General features: G+C 42.7%; 2 protein-coding genes across 2 annotated transcripts in view; both read left to right on the top strand.

The window, feature by feature from the left end:
- Positions 1-538: 538 nt before the first annotated feature.
- LOC104489404 (p53 apoptosis effector related to PMP-22-like) lies at positions 539-1,699 on the top strand (the record flags this gene model as incomplete). Its single annotated transcript, XM_010131562.1, has 2 exons — positions 539-682; positions 1,307-1,699. Coding segments are annotated over 2 exons (380 nt in total), but the record flags the coding sequence as incomplete, so codon positions are not given.
- Positions 1,700-11,980: 10,281 nt separating this feature from the next.
- LOC104489403 (p53 apoptosis effector related to PMP-22-like) overlaps positions 11,981-21,396 on the top strand; it is a 14,796-nt gene continuing 5,380 nt past the window's right edge. The window contains exon 1 of the mRNA XM_010131561.1: positions 11,981-12,304. Coding sequence (XP_010129863.1) covers positions 12,094-12,304 — 211 coding nt within the window. The 5' untranslated portion in view covers positions 11,981-12,093. The remainder of the gene's footprint in view (positions 12,305-21,396) is intronic.

The following is a 21,396-nucleotide window of genomic DNA, read 5'->3' as shown; positions in this document are numbered from 1 at the left end:
CTCTTCCGAATCTATTTCTTTTTGACCATGCTAACTTTGCTTCACGTGCATTATTCTTGTCATAAACAAACAGGCAAGAAGCTGTATGCCAACAGCACTATTATTTCCCAGCAGTTATCTCCTGTGGTGGAACCCTCTTGTCTGCTCTCATACTCCCCTGTGCATGGAAGTGGTTTTTTAAACTTGTATTTCAAACAGGAATGGTAATGATAAAGTACATTCTCTGTGGTTGTGTGCTCTATCTGCTCAGATGTCTGTGGGCCTCTTACAGCTAGAGAGTTTGGAGATGTTATCTCTGTTACCATGCTGCACTTCCCTCGTCAGCAGGACAACTTAGTAGGCAGGGAGTCCTTTGCTGCTCTGCCGAGGATGGTGCCTCTCTACTGTGCACTTTAAATGCATCCAGTATTGCTCTGACAGAGTATGCTTTTGCAGCAAAGGATTTCAACAAAAAGTGATCAAAGGAAACCAGAGATGTGCAATGACCTACAGTTCAGTGCACTGCCGTGTGTAACATGTTTCTTGTTTTTTCTTTAAGGATGGGGGAGAGCAGCAGCTGCTACGTACCTTGTTGGCTTTGTGATCCTGGTCATCTGTTTTGCCCTCGCAGTCATCGCGTTCTCGGTTGAGATACTCCGTTTCAACTTTGTGCGAGGAATTGGAGGCTTGCTCTTTGTTGTTGGTAAGGCTGGATACAAAGACAAGGGTATTTTAGATGTAAAACAGGCATCAGCGGTAAAACATGCTGGATGGAGCCTTCCTTATGAAATAAGCAGTCTTTGTCTGGTTTATGACTCATTTTCATGGAGAACAAGGGAAGGTTGATTTACACTTGGGGAAGATAATGGTTAAGGAAGCTCCAGTGGCCTTTGTCAGTTAGCACTTTCCCAGAAACAGTGTGTGGGGCAACCAACACCTTTGATCCTGCATGTCATGTGCTAAGACATAGGAGCTGGGAGCCTCAGGTACTTCCCGCCTTCCCAAGAGGAAGAGGAGTGACAGGGGTGTGGTACAAGTGGGAGTAACTGGCTCTGCAGGGATTATGGTGCCTGGCTGTAGGACAGGTCCGGTCACAGCATGCAGGGATGTGCCTTAGCAATCTGGCGATGTCAGCCATAGCTATCCCAGTCAGGTAGGTGTGGGGATCTGCCTTGGCCAGAAGTCACATACCTCTGTAAGAATGCAGATTTGGTTGTAGCACTGAAGCTAATCCTTACACATCTTAACTGCATATCCTTTTTAGGTACTTTTTGAGAAATGTATTATGTTCATTGTCATTTACTCTTGCTTTTCTTTCTCTCTCTAGCTGCTTTCCAGATCATAGGTTTGGTCATCTACCCAGTGAAATTCGCAGAAGACATTCCACTGACAGGAGATAATATGTTCAGCTGGGCCTATGGCTTTGGTTGGGCCAGCACTGTTGTTGTGATAGGTTGTGCTTTCTTCTTCTGCTGCCTCCCCAACTGGGAGGATGAAGTCCTGGGAAACATCAAGCCTACCTGTTACTACTCCTCCCCAGAGAGATCATCATACTTAAACTGAAAGATTAAATCCGAATACAATCAACCTTCAAAATAAGAGGAGCACCTCTGATGTAAATTTGGTGCAATTATAAGAGACTGAAAACCCACTTTATTTCACCAGAGTATTTCTTACTAGCCCTAGCAATAAATTAGTAAAAACATTGGCATTTTTAAGCAAATAGCTTTTACCTAAAGTGTTATTTACATATTCCCATGTCAATTCTGGGTGGCTTACTTGCTCCTTCCCCTCTCAACTGAGTCATCCCTATTTTATTTAAACATTTGCTTATGAATAAAGATGTAGTGTTTTAACTGTAGGAAAGAAGAGGCGAGATTTTAAACAACCTATTAGGAGGACATGCAAGTTAGTTTGTTTTCACCTCTGACAAAATTGCCTTAAATGGAACTAGAAAAAAACCAGCCTTCCAGAGAGTGCTTTTTCTTCCATTAAAGTCAGTCCCAAGGAAGGAACTTTCCTGAGACTATTGCAGTCACCTGCTGCCTGAGAATCTGTTCTCATTCCTGTTACTGGACTATTGTTGACTATTAGCTATTTGAATTAAGGGGAAAAGAAAATTAAAACTTATTTTCCAGTGATTGGTGCTGTTGGACAGAGATCTCCTCTAAAGCATGGGACTGATGTGTGTAACAGTGGCTAATGTAAGGCTTATTGGCGTGTTTTGTGGCCACTGCAGGACTTGTGATGGAGCCACATATAATTTAAGGTATATTGTCACAGAGAGAATCAATAAACTTCCAGATGTTAAACTACATAATTATTACAAGGTATTTGAGGGTGCTGATTTAGAAAATACCTTTGCATAGGAACACACACTGTTCTTTATGTCTGCCTTTTTATAACTGCAGTATTTTAATTACTGGCTGTGCTTTGGAGGGAACCCTTACCATAAGGTGTTGAAAACCTCCAAAAGTTCCTAAAGTGCCTGCAGATACTCCAGAGTTTGGTAAACTTGGATGCTTTGTGAGTCACTAGAGGTAACAGGTAAAAATGGAAAAGCAGTTCTGTGAGCAATTTACATATGCAAACCTCATACAGAAACCTGTCTTGGGGAGTATTCTGGCTTGTGCTCCTGGAGCCAGCGATTCCAAGTATTCCAGCAAGGCAGAGCTGTGTCTTTTGGTCATGGAGCTGCGGCAGTTTACAGTAGATTTAATTATGGTCTATAATCTTTGCCAGAGCTTTCTTCAGCTGGGGGAGAAGGAATATGCTCATTTTTAGAGCTTCTCTTCCACCTCTGGGGGAAGTAGCTCTAGCAGAGACAGATATCTGAGGGAGGTACAGGTAGGGTGGAAGGCAAATGCTGTGTGTTACCCAGCTGCTCATCATGCATACTGTTGTGAACCCAGTTCTTAGGAGAGGTGAGTGTGTGGGTGTATGTGTTCATGCGCATAGACAAAATAGAACTTATAAAGCATTAACCAGCATACTGTAAAGATAAAGTAGTTTAGAACTAAGCTTTTTCAGTGCCCAGTATTTCTTGTGTTATATATTGTATAGCTTTCTGTTTTGTAACATCTTTTCTAATTTGGTAGTTCTGTGTATTTCATGTGATCATGTTTTGGAGAGGCCAAGTGATTTCTGAAGGGCCCTTCCAGGCCTGTATTTTATCACTTTATAGAGCGTGAACATCTGCACAATTCAGAACTGTGTTGGCTCAGTTGTGGCATGTACAATCAACTGTATTTACGATTCTTGCTGAAGAGAGAATCCTGTGACAAATGTCTTTTTTCCCTCCTTTTCTGTACAGTACTGGGCGGTGGGGAATGGTGTGTAGGCTAGGGTGGAGACTTACCTGTATCATGAGTAATGATCGTACCTACTTTCTAGTGAATTCAAAACACAGCAGAGAATCACAAGTCTGGAAAAATTGCTGCACGGCTAAAGCTGAGAAGATGAAAAGGTGTAAGAAAATGGACACCCTTCCTAATGAGAGGGAGGATGGTATAGTAATAGGACTTAGCATAACTTAAGTCTTTTGTATGTTTTTTTATAAGCATTGTCATAACTTGTCAAAAAAGCACAAATGTAAAATAAACTTGGCTCTGAGTATACTGGGAGGGGTAGAAGCATAACCAGTATGTTACACAATTCAGATGTTAGGGAGAAAGCTATTGCAAATAGTCATTAATTACTCTCAAGTGATACTAATGTATGTGGCACTCCTTTCCAATGTGGTGACTTAATTAAAACTTTTAACTGATGGCTGTAGAAACTCGGTGGTGTTTGTGATTCACAGATTCATTTTATGAACTCAAGCAAATATCCATTCTTTCCTTCTCTTAATGTGAATTTTGGTATCCACGAAGTGTCTGGTTAATAAAATGAAGTTAAAGACCTCATGTTCAGGAGGCAACAGCTTCATTTTCCAGTCAAAGAAGCTTGAGTATACACTGCAAAATGTGTCTGTGCACTTTCATTGGAAGTGCCAGGCATAGAAAGCTCTTTGCCAAGCCAAAACCTCCTAAATGCATCATAACTTCAGGGGGAGCTTTAAATGCTTTAAATATGTAACAGTCTGCAGGAGGTCTCAGATGTAGGAAGCCTGATTTTTTTGGTTTTTTTAATCAAAACTGTGCCAAGTGCCTTTCCTGTACTGATCAAAAACTAAACAGTGAGAAAAAGATGACCTGCTGTGTTCAGTGGAAGCCTCCACTTCTTCCACGATTAGAATCTTTCCCGTTTCTAACCTCAGATTATGTATGGTCTGTGTGTAGTTCTGTGCTAGTGGCGTTCTGTATCTTGAGCAATTCTTTTTCCCTCTGTTTTTACAGAGGGTGGATCTGACAGCTACTGCTGTCTCAAACCAGACTGTGGCTTCTGATTTCTGGAAAGACAGGTTCTCACTCTCCTGGCGTGTTTTTTTTTTTTGTTGGTTTTTTTTTTTTCCCCTTAGCTGTCCCCTTTCTTAAATGTCATAGTTTTAAAACACACTTACCACTCTAGGTTCTGGCGGCTTGCATCAGTTTCTTTTGGGTTTTTTAATTATTTTTTCCCCTCTCCTTTAATTACTCTTATGGAAAATATTTTTGTTCCATTTAGATTTTTCTAAATGCTTTGAAGGTAATTGGAGGATTTTTCTTTTTTACATGAAGTACATTTTATTCTTGTTTACCTACCAGTCTTTATTCAGCTGCAGCCTAAATCTGTGCTCACTAAAATCTGCTGAATAATTCCAGTAAACCTGAAGAAGAGAGAGTAGTGCAGGAGAATCTTGAGTTTGCTTGGCTTTTGTCTCAGGGGGAGTCACAGACAATCAAAAATGTGCATGACTGGGTGCTAGGTAGGGCTGATTGACCTGAATGAGATGACTAATGCTTAAATCTCCTGGCTGTGGGCAACAGCTGCCACACCCCACTGGGATTTTGTATTTTTAGTTGCTGTAACGAGTGACTAATTTTATTAGACAATCCCTTGACAAGGTAGAATTCTTAAGAAGTGTTCACCCGACCTTTACATCCTGCATCTAAGGCCTTTGGGACCTAGAATAAATACATAAATCAAGACAGTGTAGTAACGTTATTCAAGGTAATTGGGGGGCGGGGGGTATACTATGTGTTACAGTGAAAAGCACTGTAGAAACAAAACCACCCATGTGCTAAAAGGAAAGGTTACACACAGACACAAAAGAATTGCTGAGATCATCAAGTACTTGTGAATTAACAGTAAACCAAGCACATACATTAATAGAAACCAAAATGCTTTAGGAGATGCACAACAGCTGAGAGAGTGCCTGGGATGTCTGAACTGCTGCAACCATGCAGCAACACTTACGTGTAGATTGATCCCCCTGACCAAGAATGAGTCGATTTTGCTGTGCACGTGTGGTGTATTTATAAGATACATCCGATGCATCCATGGCACGGGTCTGTGCTGGTACAATAAGCAGCGTTTTGGGGGGAGGATTTCCTGGTGCCCAAAGGTGTGAGCCAAGCTGCTCCAGCTATGGAGCTCAACATCCAGAAATTCCAGGCAAAAATCCAATGCCCTTAAATTCTGCCTCTACAAAATTGTATTGAAATTACTTGGGAGTTGTCAGAATAATCCCAAAGGGCTTTTTATTATGGTTTTTGATTACCTAAATTTAATAAGGCTGAATTTATAATAAAAACTGTAGCAGAAAGCATGCACACATATCTAGAGCTTTATAACTACTCTAACTATGAACAATGTAAATAAATAATAATGTATGATAAGCAATATGCATTGTATACTATAATAAATATAAATGTTCCCATGAATCATATTTCTCATGGGTTCTTTGCAGGATTGGATAATTGTTACTAGAGGGATTGGTATGATTCCTACTTTCTGTTAATCATTAACTGGGAATGTGGGCAACACATGTTATTTTCCACGGAGATCTTTGTGAACACAGAATATTTTATGAGTATTAAATATTGCTGAGAGTCAAGGGGCACATCAGAAATCAGTGTTCACTGAGTTTGAGAGGGCCCCAGAAAGTTTGGAGTGAGCACTCACACTAAACTGTGAGCCTAAAAGCCAGGTAACTCCTGTCCTCCCATGTGCTGCCCTGGGAAATGATCACACATTAGGGTACGTTGGTTGCCTCTCATGGTCTTGAATACACGTGGAGGCATGCCATTGAGGCAGGAGCTGATGTGTGGCCACAACAGTTAGCAATCCCACAGGACAAAAACTAAGCAGAACTTATAATGAGAAAGGAATTTAGATGAATTGTGATACTTGAAAATTAATTTCTGTTCTGATTTGCGATGGATAGACAAAACAACTTGCAAAATAAAACTCAAGAAGATCATAACTGGCATTTTGATCAAGATAGCAGGACAAGTTGAATGTGTTGATAGTGTTCAGCCCCCTTCTCAAATCGATTCTATGTCAAATGTTTAAAAGTGAAGAGGTATTTTCCAGATAACATTTTGGTTTCATTGAAACCCTACTTTTGGCTGGAGAATCTCGAAAGTGAAAATTCGTAGCTGAAGCTCTTAAAAATATGCCTGCCATGCATGTCTAAACTGTAAATCTCAAAGCACTGAAAGAAGTAGCTGGTGCTGTTCCCAACGGACCCGAAAGGCGCAGTAGATGAAAGCCATTTCTTTGACAGAGAAATGTGAAGTTAGCAAAGATGTGGCACCTGGGAATTACCGGTGTGAGGCTGATTTTGTTCCTCTCCTAAGGCAGCTGAGCCATGTGCTTTACGAAGAGTTACTGTTACGATCCACTAGAACAGGACAACTATTTAGCCAGCCTAGCTATGCCACAGAGAGGTTGTGGGGCCCAAAGCGAGGAGTTTAGGTACAATTATCCCATACGTAGAAGAGGGCTGCGCTGTACCCCTCCAACTGCTTACACACTATTTCATAAAAACTCTGTAGGCAACATGCTTCTTGTGTGCCCACCAGAGACCTCGTGCTCCTGACAGCTGCCTGAGGAAGGGACAGACCCCACACTGGTTACAAACATCCAGAAGCCCATCTCAGCTGTTATCTGCACAGTGGGTTCACAGGACACCCGTGATTTCAGCCATATGCCTGGGAGAGGGTGCTGACAAAACTCATCAGACTTCTACAGAGCATCTGTAAGAACTGACTGGGGATTAAACCTTGTTCCAGTGTAGAGCCTACCCTGAAGAAACCACATTCTTTAGCACAAACCAGCTAAAAATGAAATCCGCACACAGAGGCTTTTGTGTTTTCCTGATTTGTGTTTTCCTAATACAGTCTTGAATTGCTCACATAAATAACAGTCCTGGATGCAGCCTCATGTTTGTGACTCGGCTGCTAAAACTGGCTCTTGTGATAATCTTCGGGTTTTGCACGTGTAGACTTGGTAAGGAAAGGAAGAAAGTGCCCTTCAAGCCTAAGTGTATGTCTCGTCACTCTTTCACGGGCACCCCCTTTCCGTGGGGAAAGAGCTTGCGTGCCCTTGTGAGGTTGAGAGCTGTGCTGGTGGTGGCATGTGCCTCCGGTGGGGTCTCCCAGGCCAGACAGGTCTCAGCTGAAGGGTCAGACAAAGTGTGTCCACGGGCAGGATGGGCTCACTAGCCTTCGGGCACCATCCTAGGAGAAGGACAACTCCGACTCCAAACCCGGGCAGATGGAGTTCGTGTAGCCTTGTAAGGCATCCATCATCTCAGAGAAGGACACTTTAACCAAACCTACGACCCGAGGACTTCGCTGTCACCGTCCAAGCTCGCTAGGCCCTGGCAGATGAACCTCAGGTGTAAAGGGTGGAGCCAGTTCTGTGCACGCTGCCCCTCACCTAAAAAACCCACCGCACGGACCCGAAGGGTGCACTCACATTTGCAAAGCCCTGTAGCGAATTGGCCTTTTCAGCCATCAGCGTGCTTGCAGTAAGCGTGGGGGAAACTCTTCCCAAATCTTCGTTCACGAAGCCAAGCCATGGTGATGATGATGATGTCTCGTCAAGGCAGGCGTGCTTTACTGACCAGAGTCAGCAACTGCTGCGTGTGGGGCAGGCTGTGGAGATGCGACAGCAAGCCGGTCCTGCACAGCTCTTGCTAAAACTCTTAATAAACCCCCACGGAAATTTGACCCCAAGCTCAGCGGCCAGTGCACAGAGTGGGTCTCAAACCTCAGCAGAGCTTTCCTGTGCTGCACAGGGCAGCTAGGGGGAGGCTTTCCAGAGGCATGGCAGCAGGACCAAGGGCCTGCCACTCCTAGGCTACCACAAGTGTCACAGGTGAGTGTCAGCGTCCAGCCACCACAGGAAAGTCCGTCAGAAAGGTCCGGTGCGTGGGAAACTTCAGGATGTCAACTGGGTTCATTTTTTTAGGAGGTTGTTATTATTTTGTGATGAAGTCAAGTCAGGTCCCATTCAAAATGCATTTCCAGTCTTCTAATTAACGTAAAGAAACTGCAGCTTGGATTAGCGCGTGAACACTTTTGGTGTCTAAAAGGGACTTTCTGCGTGTGCTTACTGTGGATGAAACACCAGTCACACTGAGAACGCGATTGCCTTGGTGCCCGGGTGATGCAGGGTACAGAGGGTGACCACAAGGTATGATTTAGCCCCAGCAGGATTTGGCCGAGTTGTGTCACTGTATAGGCTGTGGTTATAGCAATGACTGCAGGGCAATACTCCAGTTACGAGGCAAGGTGCAGCCCCCTCCAAAGGGAAATCGCAAATTGGCATTAAAAAAGGACCTGTGGTTGTAAATGGATTAATAAAGACAATAATAGTAGTCACAAGATTTATGGTCGCTCATGCAGAAAATGTTTCTGAATTGCTCAGCGTGACTTGTTAGATGTAAGATAGCACACAAGAGAACAGATCATAAAATAATCTTAGCAAAGCTTTTAAAAACCAAACTCTGGAGACTTCTTTTTTATAAGCGGTGTGAATATTGGAGAATGAAAATGCACAGGCTGCAAAAGTCACAAACGTGCACCGCAACTGGTCAGCCCGTGTCAATCCACTCATTTATATAGCTCAGCTGACCTGATCCGCAGACTAAAGATGGATGAAAATGTGCTGCCAGTCATTTGTTAGCTTCTTCTTCCACTAAGAAAACCATTTGTGTCTTGACTGAAATGAGCATATTTTTATTTTTAGCTCTGGTGCCATAGAACTGTTTGTTTTATCAATATCCTGCTGCCTCCTTGGTTGCTTCCAATAGCAGCAATGATTCATTAGGAATATTTTCATATGCAGAAAGTGTACTACAGTCTAACAGTTTTAACATTGATAATAATATCTGCATTTTCAACGGGTGATGCTGTTTTTTAACCAGGAGGGGCTATCCATAGGTACTGGAAAAGGAGAACAAGCATTTTCTTTTCGTGCATGCCCAGGTTGCGCACTGCAAAAGACAAAGCACGCCGAGGGTAAGTCGTACTTCAAATCACAGGCTCCTTATTCCAATCATTTCCCCCTGTTTGCCATAGGATTATTAGAATTACACAAGATACTTCATTTTGTCGCCCTTGAATACATCTCCCTCTCTGCTGTTCCAGATACCACAAATTACCCTGTACTGAATGTGAAGATTGCTTGTAGTTTAAAGTTACTTCAGGATGACAAAGACGGGCAAGACGCAGAAACTCCCGCGGTGACTGAACACTACTCATCTTTCTTTCACAGTGTGATAAAGAGGTTCTGTAGTATCATCTCGCAAACGATTGTGACAATATGCATTCATCCAAGGGTGAGTTATGACAAAAACTGATGACAAATCCTTCAGTCATAAGTGCCTACCTGAAACGTGACTGAGCATTCAAAAAGCAGGGAAGAGGATTTTATTCTTCAACAAACACTGACTCTCATATACCTGACAGTGCTTGACTTCATATTCGATTTGAGCTGCAAAACTGCTTTGCCTTGATTTGGCTATTTTCTCTGAGGAAAACAAAAAAGGCTGAGTTTTCAGAAAGCTGTAACTATTCTTGAAGGATTGAAACTTGACAGGAGACTGGATGTAGACAGGGACTGAGTGAGAGCCACTCTCTACTGCCATGTGCATGAGTACTTCTGAAGTAATATTTCAAAACACATTTCGTATCCAAATCCACATTCTCTCACTCTTTTGGAAATTACAGTGCCCTTTTCTGTCTCAGCCGTGGCAACAGAAAGAACATGTGTAAACAGACCTTAACAGGCTTCAGGTTCCAGCATATTGCACTAAGGGTGAGCTCGAAACATATTTGTTTTAATGTAACTATAAAAAAAAAATACATCAGACATAAAACCTGATATATTGCAGTATATGGAACTGGCATGTGACATTTTAAACATGATATTTAGGTTAATGATAATTGAATTTGTGGATAGTACAAACGTGGACTACAAGGGAAGATATGTAATGTCCTAAGGAAATGATAGTTCTCTGAAGTGTCCTTTACAAAAAAATACTTGGAATTGTCCCTTATTCCCATCCCAAAACAGCAGTTGAGGTGTCTTCATAGGTGGCTTTTGCTTTAAGTGACATTCAAATTCAAAGGTGAAATCTGTAAAAAGGTCTCCCGCTCTCACAGAGACTTGTTGAACACCCCAGTGGACCTCTCACAACCACAGCGGTAGTGGGTCACGTCCATACTATGGGGGAGCTGCTGGCAGGATGCTTCAGCTAGCCAGAATTGCACTGGCAAGAGAAGGAGGGGGAAAGCAGCCACACGTAAGCTATCTCTGATTAGAGATAAGGCACGGTGTCACATTAACTGGTTCAAATTACTTCCGTGACAGAGTTACTACCTCTTCATGGTGCCGCAGCTCATTGCTGTGGGTGTTCCAGTCTGGGTCTGAACAAGCTCAATACCTCTTCAGGCACTCCCCTGTATGGTGTATCAATTCAACATAAATTATTAATTTCTTTTATTTAGACCATTACTAATTTATGAATATTAATTCAGCGAAATGCTGTGGAGTTTGCAGTTCAGAGTGGATGTCATATTTCACCATGAAAGCTGCAATATTCACTAAATGAGGTAAACGAGGTTGGTACTAGGATGCATCCCTGCCTGACAAAATCCACCATGGGAGCAAAGGATACTTTGCATCCTCTTTGCTTAACCATGTTTCACAGAAACCAGATTTAATCTGCAAGGGGTGCAGCTGCTTCCAGATGTGAACACATCTGGGCCCTACCAAAATCCTGGGTAATTCAAAATACTAATTCTATTGGCTGGTTCAAAAAGAGAGTGTTATGAATATGGCTATATCACTTCTGAGATGACAGACAGAAAACTGCCCCGCACTCGGCTGGGTGGCCTCCTGGGGCACGGCGAGGTGATGGCTCAGCTCTGCATTACCCTCACGGCACATTGCAGACAGGCTCTGACAGGTCCCAGGCAGTGCACGTACATGCTCAGGGAGTGTTCGCAAGGCACGATCCAATCAAAGCTCACTTCGTGTTCTCCCACCAAGGCTGTATCCAGACCATACCATATTTTTAATGATAAATGTTGTTTTTCCCCAGCAACTATGTCCCAAAAGGAGAAGGGAGGGCAGTCACATGGTCTTTCTTGTGTTTCCTTTATAGCAGCTAGGGGAATTTTTTGAATTGTAAAAGTTTTATTTTTAAATAGAGTCCAAGAAAGGCATCTTTCAGCCTTCAGGTGGCAAGTTTCAGAAACAACCACCCTCTAACGCAAATTGTTCCCTGGCTTGTCTCCTGTTTCCACCTGCCATAGTGCAAATCCCTTAGGAGATAGAAAGGTGTAAAAACACAGCTGTGAGATGCTCCTGCTGTTGAGGAGTGGCAGGAAGGAAAGAGTTAAATGCTGAAGGTAAACAGCACCCAGTTTGTTACCTAGTCAGCAAGGCAGAGAGGATTCCACAGATAAACCCAGCGCAGAAGCTTCTCCCCAGCTCAACTGGTTATTGCTCAGCTGCAACTCTTACTCATCTGAATCTAGGCGGAGCTCCCTCCCTCCATCCCTCCCTGAGGAGTCTCTCCTAATTAAAAAGCTTTTCTCAAACATCTGCACACGCGCTCATAGGTACCGGCGCTCACTTTCCAGGAGCTTTGCCACAGCACCCATTGCTTCACATCACTGAGTCCGTAGCAGAGACAGCCATCCTTGTCCCACCAGCCTCCTCCTGCCCTGGAAGATGGTGAAGTACGGCCTCGACTACACACGGTGCCGATGGATCCTACCCCTGCTCCTGGGCATAGGCGTTATCTTTGGTATCATTGCTCTGGCGGGCAGGGGCTGGCTGGAGTCGCAGACCTTGCCCTACGTGCAACAAGCGTCGTTATGGGAGAGCTGCAGCAGGCGTGGTGAGGGTGGGGAATGGAACTGTGAGTCCCTCATGGGTTACGGTAAGTGCCTGCAAGGGTGGTGGGGAGCAGCCTGGGTCATATCTGAGCTCATCTTCCCTCAGCTCTCCTAATTGTATTGCCTAATATCTGGCATTTGCATATGAAATTATGGGCAATAGGGACTGTCACTGAAATGCATTAAGGCTTTTGACTTAGAAAAATGCCCTCACCTCTCTGCAGAAAGAAACCTTGTTGCTTTAGATGGTGATTTGCATATTACAGAAAACCCACACATTATAAAGTACCAGTGCAGAAAATACTACAGCGTTTAAGGTTTTCTCCTTCTCTTAGAAGAAGTTAGTAACCTCTTCTCGCTAGTCACTGCTTTCTAAAACCGGTCATCAAATGTCCAGTTACTGATGATCAAATGTCCAAACAGCAAGTTGTGTGGGTGATCCTGCCATTAGTGTGATAAGCCAGTCCTGAGTGCCAGCAAGAAACGGGGAGGTACAAATGCAAGATGGTAGGAAGATATTCCCAGGGAGTGTCAGGCTGCAGAATGCTGCCCTGAAACTGCTCCGGTAGGTGGATCATGTGAAAGAGTCTCCTTGTGATTACAAAAGAAAGCTTTAAAAGATGAAAGGATTTGTTGTTTGTACTGAGTTTTGGTTAACTACGCTACTAAACACGTTGACCCAGGTGTAACTTCGGCTTGAAGAGATGTAAACCAGGAGTTGGGGAGAATAGGCCAAGAGAAGGATCACTCTAGATGTGCCCTATCTCCTTTTTAATTTTTTTCCTGTATATCTACTATTGGAGGAAAGGAAAGGAAAGGAGGAGGAAAGGAATTGGAGGAGGAAAGTTGAAATGTTCTTACAGTTTATGCTGATTCAAGTTAAAAGGAAGAATATTTTCTCTAAGGCTCCGAATCTCAGCAGCTCTTCTTGAAAATGAGTGTAAAAATGCTTGCAGAAACAATCTCAGAGATCATTTATCACAGCTTTTCAGAATTGTTCCTCTAAGTTTAGCATATACAGTCAAACTCTACCTTCTGTGGACAAAATTCAGCTGTCGCAAGATAATTGTAGCAGGCCTGTCTGAGCACAGGGCTCCAGGACAAGACCAGCTGCAGTAAGCACCATGCTGTGTGCTCTTCTCAGAGCTTCTGCATCACCTGTGTGGCTGGTCATAGGTCAAGCCAGCAAACTGGCCTCCGATACCTGGCACTGGAGAGCAGGAGAGACACCATAATTCTTAGCAAAGGGCTTCTCATTCCTGATTTTCCATGAACAATGAGTCCTCCTCGTGATCTCCAGGTCAGGCCCTACCTGCGTCATGAATGCCATTTTTAACTGGAAAGAAAGTACTGAGAAGATTCACCTCACTTCTTTTGATAATATAAGAGGAGTTGCACCTTGCTTCCAGGTCCTATGAGATTGTTTGGCATTTCACTTCCTTCCTTATCCTGCCTCACTCTTACATGCTAAAATTCTGCAGTTGTAAGCACAGTTTCCCACTGGACGGCATCGACAGACAAACTGGGGATGTCATCCTCTACATGGACTATGCTGCAATGTTTGGGGCTACCATAAACCACATCCACAATCCGTATGGCACTCCTAACACAGAAATGTTGGATTTAGGTCACAGGTGCAGGATATTCTCCAGCTCATGCATTAGAGGCAGCTGATGCTTTTGAAAGCATTAGAAACCGTGTTCATGTGCAACACGACTGCATTATGCTCTCAATGGGCACGTGTCTGTCATTTGACCTCTTCAAACTTAATCAACACCCAGAAAACCTAAACAAATCCTCAAAATCCTCCTGGACAAAATACCCAGGTGAAAAAGGAAGATTGTCTCAGACAATCGAGTAGTTTAGCCAATGGGAGAATATGTAAAGCCTGCACGTAATAAATGTGTGCCTAGGCCACGTGACAGTGGATTATGCTGCCAGGTTTCTGCCTCTGGAGGATTATGCCATTACAACACAGATCTCAGACACTGCAGGGGTGGGTTAACCCTGACCCATCAGAGGGCTGTAGACCTGACCATTAAGGATGCAAACTCCTGCCACTGTACTGATCCTTTCCAGCCCCTTCCTTCAGACACCTTCTCTCCAGATGTGGGATGTGTTCAGATCCAATCCTGTCCAGTTTTCCTATCATGATGTCATTGCTCAGTGGGTGTGGGGTTGGGATTTTTCTTCTGGGGCTCCTGTATTTCCTCACACAGGGTGCAGGTCTTGGAGTCCACCCATAAGACCAGGCCGTGAAACGGCATCTCCCTTGTGAGCATCCAGGTGTTGAGCCTGATTCTACCTGCCTCAGTGCTGAAACATAGAGCTTTAATAATTCTGGGGTTATGTTTATCCAGTCCCCTAAAAAGGTCATAGAAAGCAAGCATTCAGCATTGTGTTCTGTGGGAAGTTTAACTTTGTGTTGTGCCAGACTAAACACAGTGTGGGATTAAAAAAGTGTAATTACATGCCTTCCCAAGGACAGAGACAAAAGACGTGATCTAAACAGAAAGGACAGAAGTGCTTTACACCATTCCTGAGACGAACTCCATCTTACCCCGCCTCTATTCCCCAGTTCCCATCTCATTTCCTTTGGGAGTCACTCAGCTTCCTTGCCTGATCTGCCACAGGCTGGGAGGGTTCTGAAATTTGTTCTTCCTTTGGGGATGCTTTCACTGGCATGTGTGATATGTATGTGTACCCCGGCAGCTGCCAGCAAATATTTTCAATGTGACTTGTACAGCAAGGCTATCTTAATCCGCCACAGACATCTTCACCCTGTCATAATTAGATATAATTGTTATGTTCCTGCAAGTTGTTCAATACGAAGTGCAAATTCAAACTGAATTCTCCACCTGCAATGTTTGTAATTCCCCTTGAATCTCTGCTGTTTGGCTTAACACACGTACACACACAGACAGAAGACAACACCCCAACATCACTGAGATCAGTCAGATTGGAAGGGAAGAAGATTGAATGTTTCACTGCTTGCACCAGTGGCGTTTGGAGCCCCTGAAGAGTTCCTTAAACTGGCAGAATTAAAAACTCACAGGGAAGACAAGAGGCCTGTGCAATTCTATTTTTTTTTTCTTCTCAGAAAGCCAGTAGAGTAACTTCACCAGTGCAGTTATCTTCTGTGAAAGCATCTGTACACCTCTGGTCTTTTGCAGAGTTTATGAACTCTGTGGAAAGTGGAATGTGAGGGGTTTTACATTCTGTTACCTTCTCCAAGAGTTCAGATCTTCTACTTTAACCACATGAGACTCATCAAGACTTTATCAGAAGTCCTTTGCTTTTCAAGAATATTTAACTCAAATAAATAGAAGTACCTAGGAAAAAAAATCTAGTGCATTAGGACTTACTGGAAGTGCATGGAGTTTCGAATGAGGGACTGAGAGATGCAAACTGTACCTCTGAAATATTCTAGCACTTGGAACAAAATAGGGTCTCAAGCTTACAACATGCCTGAACCTTTACAAAGACAAAGACTTTCATGATAGCTAATGAGCACAGCGTGGAAAGTGTCTGCGACATGGCTGAGCTTGCAAGCAAAATGCAAAGATCAAACCCCTTTGTGAAGCTGGCACAGCACTCCTTTGTTTTTCTTGATTTTTGGCTATATAACCTGTCTTGAACAAGATGAATCTCGCAGACCTGAGACACTATTTTAGTGTGTAATTTATTCCACTGCGAGCTTTGAAGATGTTTAAACACGCGTGGCTTTGGTTGGGGGAAAATAATTGATTTGATTTTATGAGTACCAATATGATGCACAATAGGATGAAAAACTCGTGGCTATGCTTGTCCCTTCTTATGTTTCACCTGGCCCTGCAGCTCTTCCACATGCGTCAAAATAACTGCAAGCTTAAAGCTCTAGATTTAGGTTGATCAGCTCATTTGTATGGTGCAAACAGAGACCTTGGGGAAAAAAATTCAGGAAAAGGCATTTCCACGTGACGAGTGGAATCCAGATCTTCAGGTATTTTCACATCAAAGTATTCTATTACAGCCTTTTCCTGGGATGTGTGGAGGGTTTGGTGGCTGTGGAGCTTAACAGAGAGATGAATGATTTTGCCATCTGGAAAGGACATCTTCCTGCATCTTGTCTTCCAGGCAAATAAGGGGTACTTATGGGTACCTATCTCATTTCAGGTTTTTTTTTCTATGAATATTAATTCAATCCTACAAGATAGGATGGCTAGTATAGTGTGATTATAATGAACAAGAATTACTTCAGATATGGCAGCAGATGAGTATTTCTACAGGATAAGTGAAAGAAGGGAGTGCTGCAAAAGGTAGTATCCTCTTGTGGAAAAAAATACTCTGCTTTTGTCTCACAAGAACCCCACCGATGAGTAGATTTTATTCCCTGCTTTGCCTATATTAGGCACTTGGGTCCAAAGGATCTTTTGCCGCAATGAAGCACCATTTGTTTTTCTGGAGGAATAACAAAATGGAGATCACTTGCTAAGGATTCCTGACTAATGATACAACAGTGAGGTACACGATGTGATTGGGATCAGTTTCTGAGCAGCAAAGGACCACTGTTGGTTCTACACCTACCATTGGCCTAGCACTGCTGGTCCCACAGCTCTCCCTCTGGAAAAGTAACTTCTCCAGCAGACCAGTGGCTCATCTCACCTGGGGCACAGAACAGACCAGACACCAGGTTTCCCCACTGCGACGCTGCCTACGTAAAATTGGCTGCCTACATAAAACCGTTTTGCCTTCCCCTAGGTTCCCATCACGTCTGACCGCCAGCACCTAATCCCAGGCACAGGGAAGCCCACGCTTGCCTCAAGCTGAAGCAAGTGCCCTGAGCGGAGTGACATGGGGATGTTTCCAGAGGGAGGAGACAGCCCCTCTCAGCAGGGCTTGGGAAGAGAAACAGACTGTCCCAAGCAGCTCTTGGCAGAGAGTGTCTGTACGTAGGAATGGAAATCAAGCAAACATGTAACTGTGCTTCTGAAGCTCAAGTCACAGTCTCTATTGCAGACTTTCCCTGAAGTCAAGTTTCTGCACCTAAAAGCTTTCAGAATTTGGTAAAATTCAAGTACATTTGGAAAAGTGTCCTTGCAGCTGGAAAACAAAGGCTGGGGAGGTTTCTGACCAGTCCAGGGAAAGCCCTAGGAGAGCCCAGGGTGAAGCACAGCTCCATGCTCTGTGCATGCCTGGATTACAGGGCAATCCTCGACTCCTTTGATGCAGGGTGAACTGAAAACAAAAGCTTGTTGCTGTTCCTGCTGCATTGTAGCATGAAACAGTTATATTTATATACTGTGATTGCTGGTAGGTTTAATGACAGTGCATAAAGAAACACGTAATTTCCTAAGTCATCACTCTCCTCAAAGTGTAACATTACCTGGGACTAACCAGTGAGAAACGAGATTACAAGATGAGTTAGTTAATAACCTAGAATATTCAATCATTATTGCGAACTTAGAATGCTAGAAAATACAGGCTCAATTAAATGTATATAGTAACGAAAATACCTCAACAACGGTGTATTTAAGGAACTCTGGTGCAAGAAAGAGAGAACAAATTTGATTTTTTCCTCAGTGTAGGAGACACTTGATACCAAAGAAGTATAAGAGAAGGGAATCAAGCCCAGAGCATATAATTACCATGTCAGTTTTCATTCCTCATCTGCAATCGCTAACATGATTTCCCTTGTAATTTTAGGGTTTGTCCTTTTATAGGTTTCATGGCAGATTCATTTAATCAGACTCTTCTCTAAATAATGGTTATGCTCTTCAGCAATTAACTCTACAGGGAGCAAGTGCAATGGCATCCCACTGTTTATTATCCAACCTTCCTTTAATAATTACAGTTAAATTGGGTGGAAAAATAGCAATTGTGTGAAGGGTTCTCATCTTCCCATCAGGAGACGTGAACTGCTGGTGTTGAGGACTTTGCGGAAATCCTCAACGCTTTGCTTTGTCAGGATCTTAAGTCTTTGAGAGGATACCACTCGTACACACACACACATTTTCTGCTGGAAATCTGTGGAAACTTGTGGCTAAATGCTCGTTTCTCTTCACCTCATCTCTTCCTCTAGCTTACTGATGTAAGGTAGAACAAGGCTGTAATAACCTCTCCATAGTCTGAATGGTGATAAGGGCTGCAAAACGAAATTGAATTCCACTTTAGGATTAAACAGTCAGGTTACTTAATCAGGAAAGGAATTATGCAGAAAAATCCCCAAAACTCTTAAACCACTGCTTTTCCATATTTCCATATCACTTCTCACTGACATCTTGCATAGTTCTGAGCAACGTTGAACACACTGAGTCAGTGAATATTGTAATGCCATGCTTCTACTTTGTTAAGTACCATTACAAAATTTCTCACTGGTCAAAAATTCCTGGGAACTCCAGGTAGGTTGTGGAGTGATGGTGGTAGCCTATATCCCAGAGGTTTCTGTTTTCCTTCTAACGGTACTAAATAACACTTCAGATCATACACAGTCCTGCCGAAGTACCAACCTGCAACTGATTCTGTCTAATGTCACCTATCACGTTGTATATGCACACTGTGCCCAAATCGGGACCCAAATGTAGGAAGTCTCCGTGCAGTTCACTAACTAACAATCCCATCAGCCACAAGCAGCAAGTGATGAAGACTTTCAGGACGCATTGTAAAAGCTATGTCATTCACAGGAAGAGTAAATACAGCTTTTGTTATATTTTATGAGCACAAAGTACCATTTCTGCTTATATGTAGGGGTTTTTCTTTTGCAAATGGTAAAATTTTATTTCTAACAGAAAATTAGATGCAGATTCACAGCTGTTCTCAATCAGAGAGAAAGTCCCTAGTGCAAAAGGCAGCTTTCAGCAAGGTTTCAGAACAAAGTTTGCTCACATCATGAAACTGCAGCTAAAGAGTGAGAACAATACTTGGTGTATATGGAAATGAGATGTAAATGCAGTGTTTTTCAGCCTCAAATGGCCCTGGGAATATAAAATTAAAAAGAGCTTTTTGAAGAGGTTCCACTCTGCTGTTTTTATTGAAAGCTCTAGTTCACAGCCTGTGTTATCATGAACATTGATTCTGTTTAATTCACACAAAACATTTTAACCCACCTTTAACTCAGTGGTAGTTTGGGTGCAGGTATATCTTTCTACTCTGATTAACTGAGCTTATGTGTATGTACTGATTAATCAATACCTTACCTGTTTATTTACCTGACCCTCCCAACCCCCCCATGTACACATCCAAGTGTAAGTAATCCTGCTTTAATTTAAAATAAAAAGGAAGAGAATAGGAGGGAAAACGTTATTGCGTTAAACTGTATAGGACTGAGCTTTAATCCCAAAATGTTCTCAATGTATGCAACTGCTTCTGCAGATAATGTGAGATAGGGGTACTCCCTGCTTGTCTCGTGAGCAAACCTTTAATTCTGAGGCACCGTGTGCACTTTGTTTTTAATAGCTAATTCACTCCCTTGGTGCTCCCTTTGATGATGGCTCTACGCCCTCTGCCACTTCTGCCTCCCCAAGTGCTAAGTAGGTATCAGGGAGCAGCCCTTATTAAGACAAGATTTGCAGAAGCCAGCTTCTAAGTCAAGCTTGTACATGCCTGGGCTTACGATGAGATGAATCTGATACACGTCTTCCAGGTGTAACTGCTCCTCCCCTTAAGTTTAAGCTGGAAGAGCTTCTAAGTGGAATTGCTAACCTCGGTAAGAGGTTTGCAGAAGGACATAAAGCCTTGGATGCAGGCTTTGTCTGTATAAGTTTGTGAGGGAAGTCAGTGCTGGGGAATTAATAGGTTTCTGCTTCAAAGGAGTTAAAGTCCACCAAGACAAACTGAGCTATCACTTGAGCACTAAGCTATGATCAAGACAGTGCTTTCTCTTAATATATACTGTGTTTTACGGACAGATGGCTTATACATAAATATTCTTTTCCTTACTGTTGTCATTTAAAATCATTATTGTGGGGTAATTGTCCTAGAGTCCTAATCCTTTCTCATTGGTATGGAACTTGCTATTAATCACCAAGAAATTTTTGCAACGACATTGTCTTAGTGTGAACCGAAATAGGTCATTCTCTGTTTCCATGGTTGTCTCCTAAGTAGTGGCAAACTAAATGCTGGTTCCTACTCACATAGAAATGGCTCGCATGTTATGAGATGATACTCTGTTATTAAATGAGAAATCCATATTAACTGCCAATGAATTCTAAAGAAGTAATGCTAGGGGAAAAAGAACGGAGTTACCAAGAAGAGTGCTGAACAGAAGGGACCAAAAATTTTGTATTCCACTCCAAATGATATAAACTCACACAAAAAAACCCCTCAGAAACAACAACAAAAAAACCAAAAACAAAGAAAAAAAAGTCCAGTATTGACTCCCCATGGAAAAAGTATTCAGAGAATGCAGCTGTTTTAAAAATGATCCAGATGCAACGAAGATAGAAACTCAGAAAATAATACACATCTGATCATGTCTTTGATATTTTTCCTCGTTTTATTCATTTATTATCTCATTTATTATTCATGACTAATGTGGTTTTCTTCATTTGTATAGCCTTCCTTTGAAATAATTTTCGGTCAATAGCTTTCACTCTGTAGATACAGTTTTATTCATAAGAAGCTAGTTTTAATAGTTTCTGATTTATCTGGGCTGTATACAAGCACATGCACACTGGTGTTTCAACGCCAGCTCACGTGATCAGCAAACACTTGCAGAGATTGCCACTTGCTTTCAAAAAGAGCACAAAAATTTCCCAGAGCTGGCATGGTACAGAGACATGGTTTCCAGGCGACAGGATTTTCCAGGATTGTCCAGTGTTTCACAGATAACATGGAAATCCGGCCCTGGCTGACAGCTGCTTGCAAATACACCAACAGCTCATTTGGGCTCTTTGCCCGATAAATTGAGGTGTGGGTTAACGAGTTTGATGGGCCATCTTAAGATTCAAGCTAAGTAGAACACGTATTCTGCCAAAGACATGCTCACTTTCACATGGAAACTCTCTTGAGGAGAACAGACCAAAATGAAGTGGGTAAAATCTGGCAAAAGCAGTTCCTTCTCAAAGTGAGGCATGTGCTCTGCAGAGCTCACCACACCCTGATGAAGAACGTCAGGTTGAGAAACCTGAGTGAGTTCAGCTTTGTTTCCAAAATAATG

Source organism: Buceros rhinoceros, unplaced genomic scaffold, assembly GCF_000710305.1.
Source record: "Buceros rhinoceros silvestris isolate BGI_N320 unplaced genomic scaffold, ASM71030v1 scaffold16982, whole genome shotgun sequence".
NCBI lineage: Eukaryota > Metazoa > Chordata > Aves > Bucerotiformes > Bucerotidae > Buceros > Buceros rhinoceros.
The sequence above is the reverse complement of the archived record's forward strand: the minus strand, read 5'-3'. Positions and strand labels throughout refer to the sequence as shown.